The sequence below is a fragment of the Canis lupus genome, chromosome 17, assembly GCF_048164855.1.
Source record: "Canis lupus baileyi chromosome 17, mCanLup2.hap1, whole genome shotgun sequence".
NCBI classification, from domain to species: domain Eukaryota; kingdom Metazoa; phylum Chordata; class Mammalia; order Carnivora; family Canidae; genus Canis; species Canis lupus.
Genome location: NC_132854.1, coordinates 55,726,236 through 55,748,154, shown reverse-complemented (window position 1 = coordinate 55,748,154; position 21,919 = coordinate 55,726,236). Strand labels below are relative to the sequence as shown.

The 21,919-nt window shown below is 46.2% G+C and overlaps 2 protein-coding genes, 1 long non-coding RNA gene and 1 other non-coding gene across 9 annotated transcripts; 3 read left to right on the top strand and 1 right to left on the bottom strand.

Moving 5' to 3' along the window:
* Positions 1–101: 101 nt before the first annotated feature.
* On the top strand, positions 102–15,461 carry LOC140608150 (uncharacterized). 2 transcript variants are annotated; one of them, XR_012010174.1, is made up of 6 exons: positions 102–606; positions 4,829–5,088; positions 5,647–5,749; positions 6,209–6,352; positions 7,375–14,745; positions 15,086–15,461. It is a non-coding gene; the product is annotated as an uncharacterized lncRNA (long non-coding RNA). The 2 variants fall into 2 exon arrangements; XR_012010173.1 differs by having other exon boundaries at positions 5,996–6,352.
* On the bottom strand, positions 14,645–17,963 carry LOC140608144 (uncharacterized). 5 transcript variants are annotated; one of them, XM_072783022.1, is made up of 2 exons: positions 17,044–17,963; positions 14,645–15,209 (listed from the first exon to the last, which is right to left on the bottom strand). In XM_072783022.1, the coding sequence occupies exons 1-2, from the start codon at positions 17,896–17,898 to the stop codon at positions 15,159–15,161; spliced, it is 906 nt and encodes a 301-aa protein (XP_072639123.1). In that variant the 5' UTR covers positions 17,899–17,963; the 3' UTR covers positions 14,645–15,158. The 5 variants fall into 5 exon arrangements, with proteins under 5 accessions (XP_072639123.1, XP_072639124.1, XP_072639121.1 ...); XM_072783023.1 differs by having other exon boundaries at positions 14,645–15,217; positions 17,044–17,961; XM_072783020.1 differs by having other exon boundaries at positions 16,940–17,949.
* Positions 17,718–21,891, top strand: TPT1 (tumor protein, translationally-controlled 1). Its single transcript, XM_072783033.1, is given in 6 exon segments — positions 17,718–17,918; positions 18,192–18,268; positions 18,794–18,984; positions 19,396–19,501; positions 20,260–20,376; positions 21,350–21,891. Coding segments are annotated over 6 exon segments (522 nt in total). The 5' UTR covers positions 17,718–17,890; the 3' UTR covers positions 21,353–21,891.
* LOC140608455 (small nucleolar RNA SNORA31) lies at positions 21,153–21,282 on the top strand. Its single transcript, XR_012010493.1, has one exon. It is a non-coding gene; the product is annotated as a small nucleolar RNA SNORA31 (small nucleolar RNA).
* Positions 21,892–21,919: the final 28 nt, after the last annotated feature.

Here is a 21,919-nt window from a genome sequence, read left to right as displayed (position 1 = left end):
TTTCAGAAACCAGCATTTTAGCATGTCCTGCCGACACACTGGAGGCCGTGTGCCCCCTTCTGGTGTGTCTGTCAGATGCCTGAGTTGCTCGTGATCAAGAACCCAAAGATGAGCTCCTAGCACAGCCTCGGCTGCACCTGGCACCTGTGGGCGGCCCGGCCCGAGTCACACCTGCCCTGGCTTCCACTGAGCAGCTGTGTGCCTGTTTCCACCTGCGAGAGACCTCACAGTGGAAATGCCAAGGCAACGAAGAGGATAAAGAGGCCTTGGGTTCACTCTGACAAGTGAATCTGAGAAGTGCCAGGCGGGGAAAGCCAGAGGAGAGGCCGCCAGAAGTCGGTGTGTGTGTGTGGGGGGGTCCCGGTCCCCACCCCTGCCCAGAGCCTGGCAGGAAGTCAAGCCTGGGGACCCACAGCTGTCGGTCTGGCCTCCCCTGGAGCAAACCAACCCCCCCTGCAGTGCGATTCAGAGCCCCGTGTCCAGTTAGACTCGGGGAGACTCGGGTAAGATCCAGAGAGTGGAGCCTCACTTGCTCTCCACTCCCACGGGCACAGGGAGCCTTGTGCTTCTGTCAACCATGTCAGCACAGGAATTCTAAAGATCGGGGTGAGTCATGGTTAAGACCGTCCATAAATATTTAATGTTCTCGGCAAAACTGGTGGCTATGTGTACTTTTCTGGGTGGGGGGGAGATCAATGTAGCAGATTCCCAAAGTGGTCCAGGATCCAAAATACCACGAACCGTGGAAAGGAGTGTCCTAGACTGCTTGGGCCGCTCTAATAAAAATACCATAGATGGGGGGGGGGGGGGCGGCCTGAACATTTCTTTCTCACAGTCCTGGAGGCTGGGAGGTCTAAGATAGGGGCATTGGCAGGTTTGGTGTCTGGTGATGGTCGACTTAGTGGCTCACAGATGGCCCTCTTCTGGCTGCGCCCCCACATGGCAAAAGGGACAAGGGAGCTCTGCGGAGGGGGGTGCGGGGGGTTTATAAGGGCACTAATCCCATTCACTGTTATGACCCACTCATTTCCCAAAGACCCCACCTCCTAATACCATCACACTGGGGGTTAGGACTTCAACATATGAATTTTCTTTTTCTTTTTCTTTTTTTTTTAAAGATTTTATTTATTTATTTGAGAGAGTGAGTGACCACAAGCTGGAGGAGGGGCAAAGGGACAAGCAGACTCTCCGCTGAGCAGGGAGTCGGACACGGGGCTGGGTCCCAGAGTCCTGGGATTGAGCCCGAGCCCCGTGTCCTTGTCGTCAGGCTCCTTGCTTCTCCCTCTCTCTCTGCCGCCCCCTCTTCCTACTCCCCCTGCTTGTGCTCTGTCAAATAAATAAAAATTTTTTTAAAAAAGTGGAGGAGGGGAGCAGAGCCAGGAAACCCCGGAGAGGAAGTTGCCTTGTATTTGAATCCCATCCAAAAATACCAGAAGAGGGAAATTCTGTGACGTCAGAGAAGCCACTCTAGGGCACATCTTATTCCAAAGGCCCAGGGAAATTAATGTTTTTACACAATAATAGACAAGAGCAAAGCACTGAGGTAGGATTCAATAAATTAGGTGATGATATCAAAAATATAAACATTTTAAAAACAGCAAGAGCCAGACAATGTGGGCTCCCCGGTGAGAGAATTCAACCCCACTGTGGTCTTGCCAAAGGGATGGAGTCTTCTTACGCCCCTGAATCTAGGAGACAACTTTGTGGGAAAACCAGAGGCTGAGGAGCACGAGCCACACAAAACCCAGACCATGAGAAACAGGTCAAACGGATGTGAATTCTCCAGCAGATGAAATTGAGGAAGAGGGAACCGTGGGTGGCGCAGCGGTTTAGCGCCTGCCTTTGGCCCAGGGCAAGATCCTGGAGACCTGGGATCGAGTCCCACATCGGGGACTCCCTGCATGGAGCCTGCTTCTCCCTCTGCCTATGTCTCTGCCTCTCTCTCTCTCTCTCTCTGTGTGACTATCATAAATAAATAAAAATAAAAATAATAAAAAACAACAACAACAAAAAAAAAAGAAATTGAGGAAGATAATTGAGAGGACCTGTGCGGATTGAAAATAAATGTAGAAGACCAGTCACGTTACACTCTTACGTCTAAGGATGCCATCAGCTGTCAGAGCTATAAAAAAAAAAAAGTAAGGAAGTGATCAGTACGAAATCAGTAGGGTTTTCAAGAAAAGAGTAGGGCGGAGATGGCATAGGATTAAATTGAGGGCTACAGGATGGTGATCCTCTAATTCTACCTTTTCTTTTTACATCATGCTAAAATACACATATGTGAAACTGACTATTTTAACCTTTTTTTTTTTTTAAGATTTTATTTATTTATTCATGAGACATATACACACACACACAGACACAGGCAGAGGGAGAAGCAGGATCCATGCAAGGAGCCTGATGTGGGACTCGATCCCAGGTCTCCAGGATCACACCCTGAGCTGCAGGCAGCACTAAACCGCTGCGCCACCCAGGCTGCCCATTTTAACCTTTTTTAAGTGCATAATTCAGTCGCAGTAAGCACATTCACCACATTGTACGACCATCACCACTATCCATCCCCGGAATTTTTGTATCATCCCGAACAGAAACCCTGTTAGCTAATGCTTTTTACAAATGTGTTAATTGGACCCTCTTTCTTTTCTTAAAGATTTTTATTTATTTAGTCATGAGAGAGAGAGAGAGAGAGGCAGAGGGAGAAGCAGGCTCCATGCAGGGAGCCTGATGTGGGACTCAATCCCAGGACTCCAGGATCACGCCCTGGGACAAAGGCAGATGCTAAACCGCTGAGCCACTGGGGAATCCTTGGACCCCCTTTCTAAAAAGACGCTTTTCACATGAGAAAATGCTCCGTATCACTTGCAGTCAGGAAAATACAAATCAAAACCACAATGAGATCCCACCTCACGCCAGTAAGAATGGGGAAAATTAACAAGACAGGAAACAACACATGTTGGAGAGGATATGGAGAAAGGGGGACCCTCCTGCACTGTTGGTGGGAATGTGAACTGGTGCAGCCACTCTGGAAAACTGTGTGGAGGTTCCTCAAAGAGTTAAAAATAGATCTGCCCTATGACTCAGCAATTGCACTGCTGGGGATTTACCCCAAAGATACAGATGCAGTTAAATGCCGGGACACCTGCACCCCGATGTTCACAGCAGCAATGTCCACAATAGTGACACTGTGGAAGGACCCTCGGTGTCCATCGAAAGATGATGGATAAAGAAGATGTGGTCTCTGTATACAATGGAATATTCCTCAGCCATTAGAAAGGACAAATACCCACCATGTGCTCCAACGTGGATGGAACTGGAGGGTATTATGCTGAGTGAAGTAAGTCAATCAGAAAAGGATAAACATTATACGGTCTCATTCGTTTGGGGAATATAAAAAATAGTGAAAGGGAATAAAAGGGAAAGGAGAGAAAATGAGTGGGAAATATCAGTGAGGGTGACGGAACATGAGAGACTCCTAACTCTGGGAAAGGAACAAGGGGAAGTGGAAGGGGAGGTGGGTGGGGAGGTTGGGGTGACTGGGTGACAGGCACTGAGGGGGTCACTTGACGGGATGAGTACTGGGTGTTATATTCTATGTTGGCAAATCAAACTCCAATAAAAAAATAAAAAATAATAAATAAATTAATTAATTAATTAATAAGACGCTTTCCCGCATCTATGATTGGGTTACCCAGGGGTAGGGTTCACAGGGAAAGACAGGGTAAAGGCTCGATGAGGCTGGGGCATGAGGGGCGGCTTCTGGGGTGGCCCCGGCCGGTTCTGTTTCTTGTCCTGGGAAGTGAGGACAGCACGTTTGCAGGGTGCTGAAGTCACTACAAGCCTAGGGAGGAAGAGAGGGAGACAGGAGAGCCAGGCAAAAGCAGGAAAGGCATTTTCTGCTACCATAAGAAAGTACATATGATGTAATGACATTTATGCATTTCCTCAGATGAAGTATGTGTGGTTCAGAACACCTGGGAATAAACACATAAAACAAAAGGGAAGAGCGTCGTCTATTAGGTGGATTGAGGCATAGGCCTTCTTACGGGCAGACGGATGTATAAAATCACTCCTTAGAGGCCTTTCTGGGAGCAAAAGGGCCTCTGGGCCGCTGGCCAGACTTGGGTGCGGCTGCATGCGTGTGACCAGTTCGTGAGAAACTCTTGGGCCGTACATGCACGATATGTGCATCTTCTATATGTATGTTATGTTTTCATCAAAACTTTTCTAGAAAATTCAAAGTCTCTCATAGTCCTAAGATCCTACTTTAGGGAAATGTCCAATCCTGATTTGTTAAAAGTAAAATAATGCCTTCCAACATGTAGAACTGGAGTTGTAGTCCTTTCTAAATTATTCACAGAAACGAAATTAGACCTGACTCAGCAGCCTGCTTGTTCTAGACTGCAGGAGGGAGCCTACAGCGGGCTCTGGGAACGGCTGAGCAGCACCCACATCTTGGTCTACCACACAGGACCCAAGAACAGGCGCAGCCGCGAGAGCGGAGTCTCATGCCAATGAACGGGCCCAAGGCAGGAGTTGAAAACTATCTCCCCACTGGCAGACTCTGGGAAAAAATGGAGGGAGGATGAGGGGAGAATGAAGAGAATCTAAATAAAAGGGTTTCTACCTCATGCCTACTGTCCTGATGATCTTTGAGCTATAGGCTACAATATTCCTGCAAAGCATGGATCACCTTGTGTTTTATTTACCTGGTAAAAATGAAAACTAGCACATAAATGGGATTTCCTCTTAAATTCTCTGGTCCCTTTGGCTCTGAGATGCCAGATCCTCTCTCTTTTTTTTTTCTTTAATTAATTAATTTATTTGACAGGGAAGAGAGAGACCACAAGCAGGGGGAGCAGCAGCAGGGGGAGAGGGAGAAGCAGGCTCCCCCTGGAGCAGAGAATCCAACGTGGGGCTCGATCCCAAGACCCTGGGATCATGACCTGAGCCAAAGGCGAGTGCCTAACCAACTGAGCCACCCAGAAGCCCCAATTCCAGATTCTCTTGAAGAATGATCTACCTAATGGGATTTGCTGTAACTACCATTCTTGATTCCTAAGGCCAAGGAAGGCTGCCTGGAAGGAAGAGGTAATTCTTATTCCCTGAGAACAATGATTGGTACAGTCATTTGAGCTCCTTGGCCAGAAAGTACTTTGGAAATACTGAGTCCTTCAAAATTTATCTCTTAGTCAAACACATGCTGTAAGAAGTGATGTCCCCTTACTGTGAAAAACTGACTGCTGTCTTTCTACGGCTTTCCACAAAGCTCTAGACACAGTGTCCTGGGAAATCATTCCGCTGAACGAGAGGACAGTATAGGGAATTTAAAGGGAGAAAGACACAAAAATATACAGGGCTCAAGGCACTGCAGAGCTTGTCACTTTACAAATGAGCTTCACAGAAGTTCCTTTTGGATGCCAGGCACTTTCCTGCGTGGATATTAATCAACAAAGCAAAACAGTGGATGGGCCGAGATGTAAACTCACTCCCACACGCAGGGAGGGAGCTAGCATCCGATGAATGCGTGGACTAAGTCAGGCAGTGCCGTAGTTGCTGGGTTGGTTTTTGGTTTTCTGGTTTTTTGGTTTTTACTTCGGTGACGTTTACACAACATAACATTCAGTATCCATTACCACCCCTCTCCAGAACTTTGCATCATCCCAAACCCAAGTTCCACATCTGTTCAACAAGAATGAGGCAGAAGGGCACCATTACTGTGCACCTGAGAGACCCCAGCAAGGCCACATAGGTAAGTGTCCGCAAGTCTAGGTCACTCCTAAAAGGCCGTTATTGAACGTTGTCTAGAAGTTACAAAGCTTGCTTTGGGAACTATTTTCAGAAACTTTTGTTATCCTTTAAGGAGATGAACTGATGTTTTGATTGACTTACCTGAGTCAGGTGCTGCCTGCAGCCCTTCAATCTTCCACCGGGTGAGGCGTATCACACTATTTGCAGTTTGCATGTTGAATCTCACATCTGTTCCACTTTCCTCCAGGGCAAGGACTCTGTCTCGTTCGTGTGGTACATCTAGCAGCTGGTGGTGTGCAAGGCACGTGTGAACTGTTCCGTATACATGTGCGGAACGAATGAGGACAAAAGTCATACTACTCAGTTCTTACCAAAAGCTCACATGCTAAGAAAAAAAATTTTTTTTTCACCTTTTGGGAAAGAACTGCCTTTGGGAAAATAATAAATCACCTTGTCATAGGAGCAAGAGACCTTGAAGGCAAGAAGAGGAGATGGTTAAGCTGCCTCAGTGTGACCAAACGAGGGATTGGTGAATTTTTTTCTCCCGATGGGGAGGTCGGAGGGTGGGTCCAGTAAGGGAGAAAAGAGAGCAGCCAGTGAGCCGGTGAGAAATGGGGGAACGCGCACAGTCGTGGTGGGTGGCTAAGGGAACTTTAAGAACAGGGACACCAGGCAGCTGGGGGGGCTCAGCAGTTGAGCGCCTGCCTTCAGCTCAGGGCATGACCCCAGAGTCCTGGGATTGAGTCTCACATCGGGCTCCCCGGATGGAGCCTGCTTCTCCCTCTGCCTGTGTCTCTGCCTCTCTCATGAATAAATAAATAAAATCTTTTAAAAACAATTAAAATAAATTAAAAGTTAAAAAAAAGAAAAAGGACAGGGGCGCCCAGACTTCACTCCGAAGCTGCATTGCTATGATGTAATATGCCCTCCTGCTCTCTTCCTTCCCGTGTATTGTCAGCGGCTAAAATAAACATCAACAGAGACCTTGGAGAGGGTTTGGGATTTCCTCAGAAGCTCTGTGCCACCTTATCTGGATTTCTTGGGGAGACGACAGCCCCTTGGTATCTGTGTCACAGAAACAAGACTTGCACTAGATTGCTTCAAGAGTGCTCTACCCGTTCCAGACCATGAAATAATTGTACCTTTGGTGGCTCCTGACCTCGGAGAGCCATAGGCCAGGATCCCTTTGTTCTACCTACTGCTACAAATTATTTTTATTGAGTTGAATTTGAAGGTGAGGTCAAATTTTGTGTGACTGAAGGAGGTCACACAAAAGAAGCCACAGGAAGCCTCATTACTGAATTTACTGTAGGGGTACTTACTGCTGAGGGCTTGTGTGTCATTATCAGATACTTAAAAAAAAAAAAAAGTTCCTCCTAGGGAAAACACAAAAATGATGGTGAATCTTATTTTTTTAAAGATTTTGTTTATTCATGAGAGGCACACAGAGAGAGAGAGGCAGAGACATAGGCAGAGGGAGAAGCAGGTTCCCTGCGGGGGGGCGGGGAACCCCATCCCAGGACCCCGGGGTCACGGCCTGAGCCGAAGGCAGATGCTCAACCGCTGAGCCCCCCAGGCGTCCCGATGTCAAATCTCAGAACTAATTTTATTTTCCCTTCTCTCCAGTCGTGAGAAGCTCCTGGCCAACTTTGGGACCCACCTGCAGGGACGGTGCAGAACTCACACACCCAGGCTGGTACCGTCCTTACCCCCGGCTTCCTGTTCTTACTCTCATTTTCAGCTTGTACTGTTGCCTCATTCATTTCTGAAGGTGCTACCCATCGTTTTGCGGAAGGCAGTGGAAGGAAAATAAATTAATATACTCTCCAAATTATATTACCTAGTTCCCACCCCAGCATGCACCTGGCCCTGAGAGAGTGGAGAGCAGGAGATAAGCTATCTTCCTCCAGCGGCCAGATGGCAGGCTGGGCCCATCCCTCTCCATGCCTCCCTACAAGTACCCGCTGCCATTTCTAGCAAAATTATTCAGGGGTCAGTTTTTTGGATCAAAATCTTGCGCACGCGCTCTCTCTCTCTCTCTCTCTCTTACACGCACACACAAACACCCTGCGCCTATTAAGTGATCAGAAACTCACTGCCTCCCAGCCACGCAATCTAGAGACAGAACTCCCTTAGCTCTTCTCAGGAGTAATATGCTTCTTATTTCCTTTAGGGCAGTTTCCTTATAAATCGTCTTTATATGACAGAAATACCCCCCCCCCCCTTTACTTGTGTTACTCTAATACAACGTTATATCTGGGAGGAAAAGAGCTTTAGTAAACGTGAAATTGCATGTGAAACGTCCCTGGGATAAGTCAAGGCAAGTGATAATGGCACTAAAGAGCCCCTCGACCACGCTCTTCCTCAGCCACGCTGCTGCCCAGTTAGCCGCCGTTGCCAGGCTGATGCCGGTCCTTCTAGATTGTCGTCTGCGCTTTTGCAAATCTACACACGTATCCATTACAATCTACTTTTATTATGTGTGTCTCTGCGTTAAATGCACGGTACGCTGTACAGTTACGCTGGCCTACAACTTGCTTTTTCTCACTTAGCCATATGTCTTAGAGCACATTTCCTGCTCTGAGGGAAGAGCTATGCTAACTTATGCCAACAGCCTCTTGCAGCCGCTAGCTGCCGGCCTTCCATCTTTACTCTTCGGTCACCTGCACTGCCAAAGACCTAAGCGGCAGGTCTCACAGGAATTCAGAAAATCTGATCACACGAGGAGGACCACCTCATAGGCTCCCGGGCTGGAATATGCTGCTGCACCTATAATGTGTCTCAGTCTCAAGTTCATTGACTTTACAATTTTTGACTGGCTGTCTACTGCCTACTGCTCCAGGCACTGGGGATTCATCCGTGGGCAAAAAGACAATCTCTACCTTTCTCTGGTGCTTACAGAAGATAAAATAGTGAGTAAAAGAAATAATATGTTGGGGTACCTGGGCGGTGCAGTCCATTAAGTGTCTGACTCCCAGCTTTGGCTCAGGTCATGATCTTGGGGTTGTGGGATCAAGCCCCACATCAAGCTCTCTGCTCGGTGTGGAGTCTGCTTTGGATTGTCTCCCACGCCCTCTGCCCTCCCTCCATCACTCTTTCTCTCTCTCTCAAATCAATAAATAAATCTTAAAAAAAAAAAAAAAAAACAGAGATTCTCTATCTTGGCATGACCTGGAAAGCTTTAACAATTTCTGCTGTGTCCCGCCCCAAGAGGTCCTAATTTATTTAATCAGGAGTATACCTGCATGTCAGGATTTTTAAGTTTTCTGGGACACCTGGGTGACTCAGTGGTTGAGCGTCTACCTTCAGCTCAGGTTGTGATCCCGGGGGCCTGGGAGCAAGTCTGCCTGTGTCTCTGCCTCTGTGTGTCTCTCATGAATAAATAAATAAATAAAATCTTTAAAAAAATTTTTTTTCCCAAGTGATTCTAATGTACTGCCAGGAATGAGAACCACTGCCTTGCAGGCCACTAATGATAACGTGTTCAACAAATGACCACAGGTTTCCAACTGAAGGCCGGTTTGGCCAGACACTAAGACCAGAGGATCCTGTAATTAGCCAGATGTTGCTACTACTACTTATTCCTTCCTTATAAGTGACTTCACACTTTTGCAGTGTTTTCCAATATATTATCTTTTTTTGAAGTATGTGTTGTCATCCTTAGCTCCTAAGATCTTTGTAATTTCCTGAGTGATAGGAGCATCTGGCACAGAGCCCCTAAATCCCTTAGGATTTTCTGAGTCGGGGTGCCTGGGTGGCCCAGTCAGTTAAGCAACCAACTCTTCCTTACACCATAGGTCATGATCTTGAGGTTGTGAGACTGAGCCCCGAGTCAGGCTCCCAGCTCAGTGCAGAGTCTGTTTCAGATGCTCTCTCCCTCCCCTTCTGCCCGTCCCCAACTCACACACATGTGCACGTGCTCTCTCTCAAATAAATAAAAATCTTAAAAAAAAAAATTTCCTAGGTGCTTAGGGGTATCCTCTGGGCTAACAAGGCAACTCTTGCTCCCAGATGGCTTCAACATGGAGGCTTATCATCAGAAAGACCAAGCTATGATTAACCTTGGAACTTTCAGCCCTATACCTTGTTCCCCAGGAAGAAAAGTGGTACAGACTGAGTAAATAATTGATCATGCCTACATGATGAAGCCTCCGTAAAAATCCCAGAAAGCTTCTGAGTAAGTGAATGCATTTATGATGTGCTGGGAGAGTGACACGCCTCAAATCCACAGGGACAGAAGCGCCTTTACTTGGGACCCTTCCAGATCTTAACCCTATGGATCTCTTCATCTGGCAGTTTTTTAAAATATCCTTTATGATAAATCAGTAATAGCAAGTGAACGGTTTTCCTGGGTTCTGTGAGCTGTTCCAGGAAATGATTAAACCTGAGGAGGGGGTTGTGAACCCTCCAGGTGACAGCCAAATCAGACAGAAGTTGTGGGTCACCCACGGACCTACTACTTGCAATCGGCATCTGAAGGGGTGGGGAGGTAGCGTTGGAGGACAAAGCCCTTAACCTGGGGGACCTGAGCAGTTAGTATCAGAGTTGAACTGAATTGTAGAAAATGGAGCTGGTGTTGAAGAATTGCCCGGCTGTGGGGGAATGTGTGTGAGAGTAAATGAAAACATGGTCCGTTCTTCCCCAGGCACCTTCACAGAACCTTGAAGAGCAAGGTTACTTGGAAGGATATTTTTCCTATTTGTTTCAAATCTAATTCTTGTCATACTGGGACAGTTCTTGAAAATGCTATCAACCTCTATTTCTGTACTATATAGGGAAGGACAAAAGTGAGCCAATAAAAAATTATATATTTTCATGGTTATATGTAACTGTACATATACACTTACATATATATATTCCTACAAATATATTTATATTATATATGTGTGTATAAGAATATACATGATATATTCTATTTTTATAATTATTTTTCATGTATTTATATATCTCAGATTATATTTTAAATATATATTTTGTATTTATATTTATACCATATATATTCCCATATCCCTTTTTTATAATTGTATTTAGGATTTATTTATTCATTTTAGGGAGAGCATGCATGAGCAGGGGGAGGGGCAGAGGGAGGAGAGGAAAGAGAATCTCAAGCAGACACCCTCCCACTGCCAACCCCCACCCCACCCCACCCCGAGGAGGACCATGGAGCCCAACTTGGGCTTGATGCCAGAACGCTGAGATCATGACCTGAGCTGAAATCAAGAACAGGTCACAACCAAATGAGCCACTCAGGCACCCCTCCATTTCTAGAATTTTGGTTCTCGCACTTTTGAACAAGTGTTTACAGATCTGAGGTTTCAAACAGAAGTAAAACTTTGCTCTGAAAGCATTAAGTCATTGTGCACTAGTGTGGTCTATGAGATCTGAAAAAAAATTACTTCCTTTTCCATAGTTAACATTCCAGTGACCCCTGCTAAGGCAGCCCTGAAAAATAACGGTTGCCATACCAACAGCTTAACGAAGAAGTCTGCCATTGTCATCGTCTCTATTTGTCCTCAACTATGTGATAAATTGCAAAGATGAATTAGAGCAATTAAATTCTGCCTCCAGTGCCTCCTGCCACTGGTTATAAAACTAAAAATCTTTCAAATTCCTATCTCCACATTAACCCCAACCACTACTCCCATAGTAATCACCGTTAATAATTTATGAAACTTTTGAAAAGTTTCTATACAGACACAAACAGATGCATATTCTTTTCCTAAAAGGAATACTGATTCTATCTACATTACACTATTTGCTTTGTTCTCATAGCAAAATTTAATTAGCTTCAGGCTTGATATTTCAAATTCTAAATTTTCTTTGATATTCTGAAATTGCATTCAGTTCCTACTATGTATGAGCTAATTTCCATGACTGTTATCAGGGGTGGTGGGCAGACAGGCAAGGTGCACCAGGGAAGGAGAAGTCATGTAGAAAAGAGTGAGCCAGCCAACAAGTTAGCAATCTGGAAGGGAGTTAAAATAAGTGTGGAAATAACTCTACCATATATTTGTTCATATGTTCTTTCATGATGGTTAAGTATTTACACATCCAATAATAATTCCATAGGCAAGACGGAGAACCCGAGGCTAAAGTCACCCATTACTTCACAGTCATTACATTTTCTTCTGACTCAGTTCTGTGCTTTCTTCTACACTACGGAGCATGGAAGTACTAACATAGCTGTGACCGAGACTGCTCACTCTTGCAACTCTATCCATCCCCCACCCTGAATAAATATACTTCCCAGCCAGCCTTGGAGCTGAAGGCTCTGTGGTTGGCCTCTGACAATAAGATAAAAGGAGTGATAGCTGTGACTGCTAGTGCCTACCCTCTGATTTCTACTCAGCCCTTCCCTACTGGTATGTGGGCATGTGTGGCGTGGTTGGTTACCTGAGTGAGCGTTGGTGGGGACAGGGGGCAGACCTCTGGATGTCCATTAAGGAGGATAAAGTAGACCTCAATGTGATCGGTCACATTTTTTCATTCATTGAAAAAAAAAAAAAAAGCAAAACTTGAAGCAAATATGAAAAATGTTAGCAGTTATTTATTGTGGTTGGTGGGTACCTAAACATTTTTAAAATGTGTGTCTCTGTGTTTTCCAGTGTTTTGGATTTATGATTTAAAGATAAATTCCAACATTCATCAACTGGAATATTTATGATTTTTTTTTTTAAAGTAGGTTCCATGCCCAATGTGGGGCTTGCACTTATGACCCTGAGATCAAGAGTTGCATGCTTATACATGCTAAGCCAGTCAGGGAATATTTATAATCATTTTAAATGACATTCTAGATGAATGGTTAATGATATGGGAAAATATTCATAATAAATGAAAAAATACTTGAACAATTATCTGAGATTAAGAACTGGAAAGCTGGAGTTGCCCATCCATCTGACTGCTTAGTCTAATAGTCTTCCACTCATTTTTATTTTTTAAGATTTTATTTATTCATGAGAGACACACAGAGAGACAGGCAGAAACACAGGCGGAGGAAGAAGCATGGAGCCCAATGGGGGACTCAATCCTGGGAGTCTAGGATCATGCCCTGAGCTATAGGCAGATGCTTCACCACTGAGCCACCCAAGTGTCCCTCCACTCGTTTTTTAAAATCCAGCCTAGGGGCACCTGGGTGACTCAATGGTGGAGTGTCTACTTTGGCTCAGGGCGTGATCCCGGGGTCCTGGGATGGAGTCCCACATCCAGCTCCCTGCAGGGAGCCTGCTTCTCCCTCTGCCTGTGTCTTTGCCTCTCTCTCCGTATCTCTCATGAATAAATAAAATCTAGTCTAAAAATGATTACAAGTAGCCCCAACCAAGAAATCTTCAGGTTGGCTTATTCATAGATTAAAGCAGGCTTAAAACAAACAGTAACCTATGCTTAAAAGTCATCTGATGAAGAGTCTCTCCTGATGTGGTTTTTTAAAAAAATACATTTATTATCTATTTATATGTGTGTATGTATGTATGTATGTATGTATTTATAGTAAGCTCTATACTCAATGTGGGGCTTGAACTCATGACCCGAAAGCAATAGTTGTAAGAGTTGTACACCTTACTGACTGAGCCAGCCAGGCACCCCCTTCCTCTACCTTACTCTGTAAAAAGTTTATGAACATTGATGGGGGGAATATTAACATCAAGACTAGTTATCTGTAGTTTTTCTCTATGGTTTATAAATGCTTTATTACATGTATTGTGATTTTTTAAGCCAGATAATTTAAGTCCTATGTTTCAAAGTTAAAAGAAATATTCAAATATCTAAGAATATCTTAGATTCTAACGATCATTTTACATTCATCAAAGACACTAAAAGAAGTTATTATTAATTACGTTGCTTCCTTTCACTAAGAACCTGTCTTCTCAGCTAGACCTAGATATTGCCTGCAACTGGCCTGGAACTCCCAGACAGGCCTTGGTACTGTTGAGCAAGGTCATAGAACATTAACACGAGACTTTGTGACAAAAACATGAGCCTTGTCCAAAGGCCACAGAGTCAAAAAGTAGATGCTGACCAAATGTTGGGGCACCTTAAAAAAAAAAAAAAAAAAAAAAATCATCCACTGACATTGACCAGTTGAAGCTGCCAAGAAATATATTTGAAAAGTTGCCTAAATCAATGGCTTTCAAAACTTTTTGACCTAGATCCACATGAAGAAATATGTCTTATGTTCAGATCCAGTACACATATACATGTGTAAATCTAAAACCTAAGTTTCATGAAACAATATTCACCTTTACTACACGTGATTCTGTCTTCTCATTGTGTCATTTTTAATTAAGTTGATCACTATTCACCAAGTTGTTTCCCAGTTCTCTGAAAAGCACTGTTATACTAGGTCTTGGATTTATGCTGAATCCTATTAACTGAGATGGGATTTGACTTAATTAAGAGAAATGAAACTTTATTTCATCCATTCATTTATCAACAATTATTGGGTCAAGCCCTGTTCTGACTCCTGAGGTACAGCAATTAACAAAGACCCCTACTCATAGAGTTTATATCATAGGGCTCTGCTGTCCAATAAAAGTTACTAGCCAAGGATATTTAAATTAATTAAATAGAAGTAAATAATTCCATTGCCACACTAGCCACATTTCAGATACTAACTACTCGCGGCCTAGTGGCTACTGTATTAGAGCACATACTGAACATTTCCATTATCAAAGCTCTTTTCAACAGCTCTGCTCTGAAGGAAAGAATTAAGTAAACTACATTTTCTGTAACTTAAGTAAACACAACTTTCAAGCCTTCACTGCAACTAGCTGCATCCATGTAATTGCTCAATATGATTGTAGCCAGGACACAGGGGTGCAAGAGCACCTGCCTCTGAGATTCCCAAACAGACCAAGTTCAACCACTTGCCGCTGACAAAGTCCAAAGGCAGAGAGATGAGTGGTGGTGAAAGAAGAAAGTTTATTTCAGTGAGGCCAACACTGGGAAGACAGAGGAGTAGGGGTTCAAAGACCATCTCCAAAAGGTTGAAAATACTTCCAGGTATGTATAAGGGAAATGTGGGGCAAAGGTGGGTGGGTAAGTGCTGGTGGGCAGTGAAGGAAGGTTTAAATCCATCATAGTCTTAAGAGTCTATCATGGGTGGTGACTTGCTGGCTCAGGGCAGTCCTTATTGCTTCAGGGGGTAGTTCTGATTCTCATCAGGGGATGCTTTGCCTTCAGGCTCTTCCACCTGAGCCAAGGGAAAAGCTGGAAAGAACCCCACTAGAAAGTTTGAGGTCAAAATGGAGGCCAACGAAGTCCTCTTTCAGGACTTCTAGAATTGCTCCTTAGGAGGGAAACACAGTTGGAATATACTTTTGTTGTTCCCCTTTTCTTGCAGCTTGCGAGGTGGATGTGATGGCTGGAGTTCCAGCTCTGTTGCAGGCCATATCGGTGGTGAAGAAAGGAAAATCCTAGGCCTCTGACGCCCATGATGTCACCACACGTGTCTGGACTGCAGATTCCTGAATTTCTTTTATACAAGAGAATCAATAAACCCTTACGTGTTTAAGCCACCGTAAGCAATCCTGAACTGATAAAAGGGTGAACCCTTCTGAGGTACTTTTTTCATGTGAGGACTTGAGTTAAGAGGCCAGAAGACAATGTCTTTGAGACCTCTTTAACTTCAAGAGATCCCAAATCATATTCAGCTGTAAAATTTAGGACAACCTTAGGTTTTGTTAGAAATCACTGAACAAAAAAAAAAAAAAAAGAAATCACTGAACAAATCATTGTAAGAAAATGTTATAAAAAATTTCAGCGGTGTCTGGGTGGCTCAGTTGGTTAAGAACCCGACTATCTCAGCTCAGGTCATAATCTCAGGGTTGAGTTCAAGCCTCTCTTTGGGTTCTACCCTGGGTGGGGAGCCTACTTAAAAAAACATTCAAATGATGCCAAAGTAAAAGCTAATTAGTTAAAGACCAAATCCTGGGATCCCTGGGTGGCGCAGCGGTTTGGCGCCTGCCTTTGGCCCAGAGCGCGATCCTGGAGATCCGGGATCGAATCCCACATCAGGCTCCCGGTGCATGGAGCCTGCCTCTCTCTCTCTCGCTCTCTCTGTGACTATCATAAATGAATAAAAAATTTTAAAAAAGACCAAATCCTTCCAATTTTGTTAGTGACTTGTAATTATTTATGAATAATTTTCCCTATTTGTAGTACTTGTGTTCTAAGTAGGCATTTTCAAGATTTGGTGCAGATTTTTAATTTTTTTAAAAAACGTTTTATTTATTCGTTTGAAAGAGAAAGTGAGAGCTTGAGCATGGGAGTGAGGCAGAGGGAGAAGCAGATTCCTCACTGAGCCAGGAGCCCAACTCAGGGCTTGATCGCAAGAATATAGACCTCATGCCCTGAGCCACCCAGGTGCCCCGGCACAGATTTTTTTTAAGATTTTATCTACTAATTCATGAGAGACACACAGAGAGAGGCAGAGACACAGGCAGAGGGAGAAGCAGGCTCCCTGCGGGGACCCCGACCTGAGCCAAAGGCAGATGCTCAGATGGGGTGTTCCGTGCAGCTCCAGGTCACATCTTTTTGGGGAGGGCACATTTTGACTCCTCCTTCATCTCAATTCACTGTTCTGGGTTCTGCTCTTTTCGAGTTGCTCTCTGTGCAGAATGCTTCAGTACTGGATTTACGGGGGGGGGGGGGGGAGGGGGGAGGGGAGTTGATATAGAATTGCCTGATTTCTTTGATGTACCAGAACAAAAGTTTCTGTGAGGGGGACGCCTGGGGCGCTCAGGGGCTGAGCGTCTGCTTTAGGCATGACTCCGGGGTCCCGGGATGGAGTCCGATCGGGCTCCCTGCCATGGAGCCTGCTTGTCCCTGTGTCTCTGCCTCTCTCTGGGTCTCTCATGAAATAAAAAAATAAATCTTTAAAAAAATAGATAAATAGATAGATAGAGATAGATAGATAGAGATATATGAGAAGTGGAAAAGGTGACATTTGGTGGCTCCATGGTTGAGCGTCTGCCTTCGGCCCAGTGTGTGACCCCGGGGTCCCAGGATCAAGTCCCATGTCGGGCTCCCCGCATGGAGCCTGCTTCTCCCTCTGCCTGTGCCTCTCCCTCTCTCTCTCATGAATAAATAAAATCTTGAAAAAAAAGAAAAAAAATTTGTGTGAAAAATTGTGTAAAAAATCTGGTTTTAACTTGCTCACGATTGGGAGCTCCGTACAAAACCCGGTGCCACGGACCTTGCAGGGCATAAAAGTATCTGTAGAATTTAACGAGCTCTCCGGTTTCCCACCAAAACGGAAACAAAACGGCTTCCTTGAGCGTTTTGCTCCGAACCGGACACCTGGACGTGAAGTCCCCCCAGTTCCGTCCGACTCTGTGGCAGCTGGGCTATCCCTTCGAGGTCATCTTCGAGGTCATCGTCGACGACGCTAGAGCTCTTTTTTTTTTCTTTCTTCGCTCGGAGGACAGGGTCCAAGGCCAAGCGCAAAAAGGGACGGGCAGGCTCCGCAGCGGCGTCCCCGACGGGCGCGGCCTCCTCACGCGGAAGCCCGCCGGGAGCCCCTCCCCCTCCCCGCCGGCGGGGCCACCCAGCCGCACGGGGCGCCCCGAAACCGCGGCCGGGCAGGGAGCCTCCCCCCGCCGAGGGCCTGGAGCGAGGCCGACTGCCCCGCGCCCCACCCCCTCCCCGCGGACGGCCTCGCTCCACCCTCTCCCCGGGCCCCGACCTTCCGTAACGCCAAGTCCTCCACGGCGGCTCGCTTGTGTTCCCGGGAACGGGCGGGCGCGGAGGCCCTGAAGGGCCGCCATCCTCCTCGAAGCCGCAGCAGGCTCGGCACCTCCGCGGGGCGGGGAGGCCGGGACGCGGGAAGCCGCGGGAAGCCGCGGGAAGCCGCGGGCGCGGCGGAGGGCGCCATTGTGTCCCCGCGGCCAAGTCCCCGGATGCTCGCCGCGGCCCCGCCCCCCGCGCGGCCGTGCGTGCCACGTCACCGCGCGCGGCGCTTCCGGAGGCGCCGCGGGCGATGACGTAGGGGGACGTGCCCTCTATATGAGGTTGGGGAGCGGCTGAGTCGGCCTTTTCCGCCCCGCTCCCCCCTCCCCCCGAGTGCCGCTCCGGCTGCCGCGCGCTCGCCCCGAGCTCCCGGCTCCTGCCAAGCCCGCGCCGCCGCCGCCCGTCTCCAGCCGTCGTCATGATCATCTACCGGGACCTCATCAGCCGTGAGTCGTGGCTGCACCCGCCGTGCCGCCGCGCGCAGGGGCCCGGGGGAGGCCGCGCGGGGCGGGAGCGGGGAGGCCGCGCGGGCCTGGAGGACGCCGGCCCCTCTCCGGGGCGAGGAGGGGTCGGGCCCGGGTGGGGGCCGGGGGCTCGGGCGCGCGGGAGCGGCGGGCGCGGCGGGCGCGGTGGGAGCAGCCGGGCCCGCGCGGGCGATGGCGGCGCGGGTCCCCGAGCCCCGGGCGCGCGGTGACGGGCGGGCCTGTGTCCCCGAGCAGATGACGAGATGTTCTCCGACATCTACAAGATCCGGGAGATCGCGGACGGGCTGTGCCTGGAGGGGGAGGGAAGGTGAGTCGGGCGGCGGCGGCGGCGGCGGCGGCGAGGCCGGGCGGGCTCGGGTTTCCGCCGCTCGCTCCCCCGCCCGCGGTTGTGCAATCCTCTCCGCTGCCTCCTGGCGGAGGGGACGCTCTCTTCCGGGCTCTCGGGTTTTTCTAGAAAAGTGGAGGCGGAGCTGAGCCTGGAAATAGGTCCCCGCCGCCTGGCGCCCATCCTCCTCCCGGGCGGCCGGCCTTGCCGCGCACCCTCCACCGGGGTGTGAAGGGCCCTGCCGCCCTTCTGGCCCAACAAAGAATCCTTGTTGAGTCTCGGTGTTGGAGGAATTTCGAGGGGCGTGAGCGTTTTATTTTATTTTATTTTTCTCTTTCTCTACGGACGCCGTCTTCGTGGGTTTTAGCAAGAGTCCGAAGTGTTGGGTGGAGGAGGATTGTGTGAACTGCTGACCTAGAAGATCTAGTGGGGAATGCCTTTATGCAAAGGTCCAAAACGTCTGAAACCGGACTTTTTTTTTTCTTTTCTCCTCCTCCCCTCCTTAATGTAGATGGTCAGTAGGACAGAGGGTAACATTGACGACTCGCTCATTGGTGGAAATGCCTCCGCGGAAGGCCCGGAGGGCGAAGGTACCGAAGCACAGTAATCACCGGTGGTTGATATTGTCATGAACCATCACTTGCAGGAAACCAGCTTCACAAAAGAAGCCTACAAGAAGTACATCAAAGATTACATGAAATCGTAAGTGGTCCTGGCGCAGCCCACCCTAAGGTCAGCCCTGCGGGATTTGGGGATAAGGTAACCTGGAGGTTCTTTAGCAGCAGGCATGCTTGGGAAAGGCTTTCTTGTTGATGAGCTCACAGACTGATGCCTTCCTATAAATAAACTAATGTGAGCATACCGCAGCTGGAAGTGTGGTTTTAGCTCTTCAGAAGTACTTTGGGAATAACTTGAAACCCTAAATTGTCAAGACTTGAAACTTTCATTCCTGTGAGCTAGTAGTTTCTTGATTGTGCCATGTGAATTTTTGCCCGGTGACAGCCAGCTGCCCTTTTCAGCGCTTGTTTGTTTGTTTTTTTTTTTTTTTTTACTGAAAAAATTTGTTTTGCTGAGAACTGAGTACTTTAACCTGTCAATAAAATACTGTTTTAGAATCAAAGGCAAACTTGAAGAACAGAGGCCAGAAAGAGTAAAGCCCTTTATGACAGGGGCTGCAGAACAAATCAAGCACATCCTTGCTAATTTCAAAAACTACCAGGTAAATACTATAAATGTTTCTCAGAATTGTGCAATTGTAACTGCCAGAGCAACAAATGACTTGATAAGTCGCTGATGTAACGGGATTATTTTCTGGGTCTTCTGAGCAGTTTAAATACTTCATAGATTCCTTTCCAGTAGTCTTCACTGTGGAAAGTGGCCTTTCCTGCTCCCAAGTGTGTTTCTAGATCTTGCCTGCTGATTGTAGAACCTCATCCCTACTACTCTCCAGATGACAGGTTTCATTTCTCCCGGTCTAGAATTGCTTGGTAACCTCCTGTCTTTTTATTTACAACTCCAGTCTCATTGCCCCTGGAGTTCTTTCTACACTTCTGTTGGGAAACTCAGTGACTCTCCCTTGGCGCTTTATAGAACTTAAAGAAAAAAACTCCTTACAGCCTGGCTCTTTGACTTTCCAGCTTTCACAAGTCCTCTGGCCAGAAGATAACTTTCCTCCTATAACCTGCTCTCTCGCTGTTTGATGACATAAACAGGCTTTTTAACAGAGTTGGAATTGTATATGTGGGGTTGAGAGAGTGTTTCCAGAAAGCCTGAAGTGTTCTGGATTGCTCTGTACTCTGGTCAATTGTTAGTGTTCTCATTTGGTGAACAGAGGTTTGAGTAGTAGTTTTTTTTTCCTTTTTTTTCTTGTGAAAATCTCTTAAATTGTGTTTTGAATCCTTTGTTTTACTGTAGATTGTTTTGATACGATCTGTATATAATGGCCTAATTCTGGGTGTTTGTTGTTTGCTCCCTAAGTTCTTTATTGGTGAAAACATGAATCCAGATGGCATGGTTGCACTCCTGGACTACCGTGAGGACGGTGTGACCCCTTATATGATTTTCTTTAAGGATGGTTTAGAAATGGAAAAATGTGTAAGTATAAGGAAGTGGGTTGAAATCAGTAATGTAAAAGTGGAGACATCTTCTGTGTGACTGTCTCTTGCTGTTGGGTAGTTAGAATGGGTTTTACAGCAGTCTCCACAATGTAGGTCCAACTCTGGTTTCTCTTTGGGAGTCTAAAAGGGTTGTGTTTTGCATACAAGATTTTTACGGCACAGAAAAGGCATTTAGAAATACAGAAAGCTTTTCATGTAGATGGCTTAAATCCCAGCTTATGTACTAAACTGGAGATAAACTGCATTCTGTTTTTTTTTCCCCCCATAGAAAGTCTTTCTCTTCGTATTTTGCCACGCATACGTGCGTGAGTGGCATGTATGGCGCTAGGCCTTTTTCACTTTGGTTTACTGATGATTGGCAACTGGTCACTGGAAGCCTTGATGTTACTAACTTTTAGTAAATAAAGTTAGAGCTGGCTGCTTATCCAGTATGCAGAATCCTTTAGTACAATTAAATGAATGTCTACTATGCAAGGAATTATTGGAGGCCGTACAGAAATGAGAGCATTCATTATTCTAGCTTTCAGAGGCTTCCATATAAATTAGGAACAAGATAAACTTGAGGCTACCCTAAATAAGAGAAGAGGCCTCAGCGGACAAAAATGTCTTCAGATTGCATGAGCTGCTACGGAAAGTATTCCAGGAATATCTGCGGGTTTTGTTGGTAGAACAAAAAGTATGTGTGTGAGTGGGACTTGCTTCAGAATGAGATTTTTTAGAAAATGTGCCACCCCTGCTTTGGTGAGGATAGTCCTGCATCCACTGATAGACCTTGAACAATTGGCTGTTGTTCTTTTGGTTTGCACTAGGATGCAAGAGAAAAAAATCCCTGCGCTTTCTGTCTGTCCCTGTGACAGCCCAGATTGAATAGGGGAGTACATCGGTGGCGTGGAAGGGTTAACTGTTTTCATACTGGATCAAAGTGTTAATACCCTGTCTTGTTTCTACAGTAACGAACTTGGCTGTTAACTTTGGATGTATCACCTGTTGTCCTAACTGGCTGCTGCTCTTCATCCACACAACACCAGGACTTAGACAAATGGGACTGATGTCATCTTGAGCTCTTTATTTTGACCTTGATTTATTTGGAGCGGAGGCATTGTTTTTAAGAAAAAAACATGTCATGTAGGTTGTCTAAAAATAAAATGCATTTAAACTCATTTGAGAGAATGCCTCTTAGTTTAACACATTTTTAAATCCATTCTGTGTAGTGTCCTGAAGAAGCTAGAGCCTGGTTGTAGACTACTGCTAGAAAGCATAAGACTGCCTGCAGATAACTTCTACAGTGAAAGCTACTTCTGGGACTGGAATATAAAAAACAAGAACCAAAAGTCTTAATTCTGAGTTCAAGTAAAGGGAAAGACCATGCTCATAGCTGGGCCAACATTTGAAGTGGATTCCTTACACATTTCATCACCTACAAACGGAAGTAGTTAACTCTGGAAGAGATTGCCAAAAGAATAAAAAGAGACTAATAACAGTTGGAAGCAAAGTATTGTCTGATCTTATTTATCTTAAGT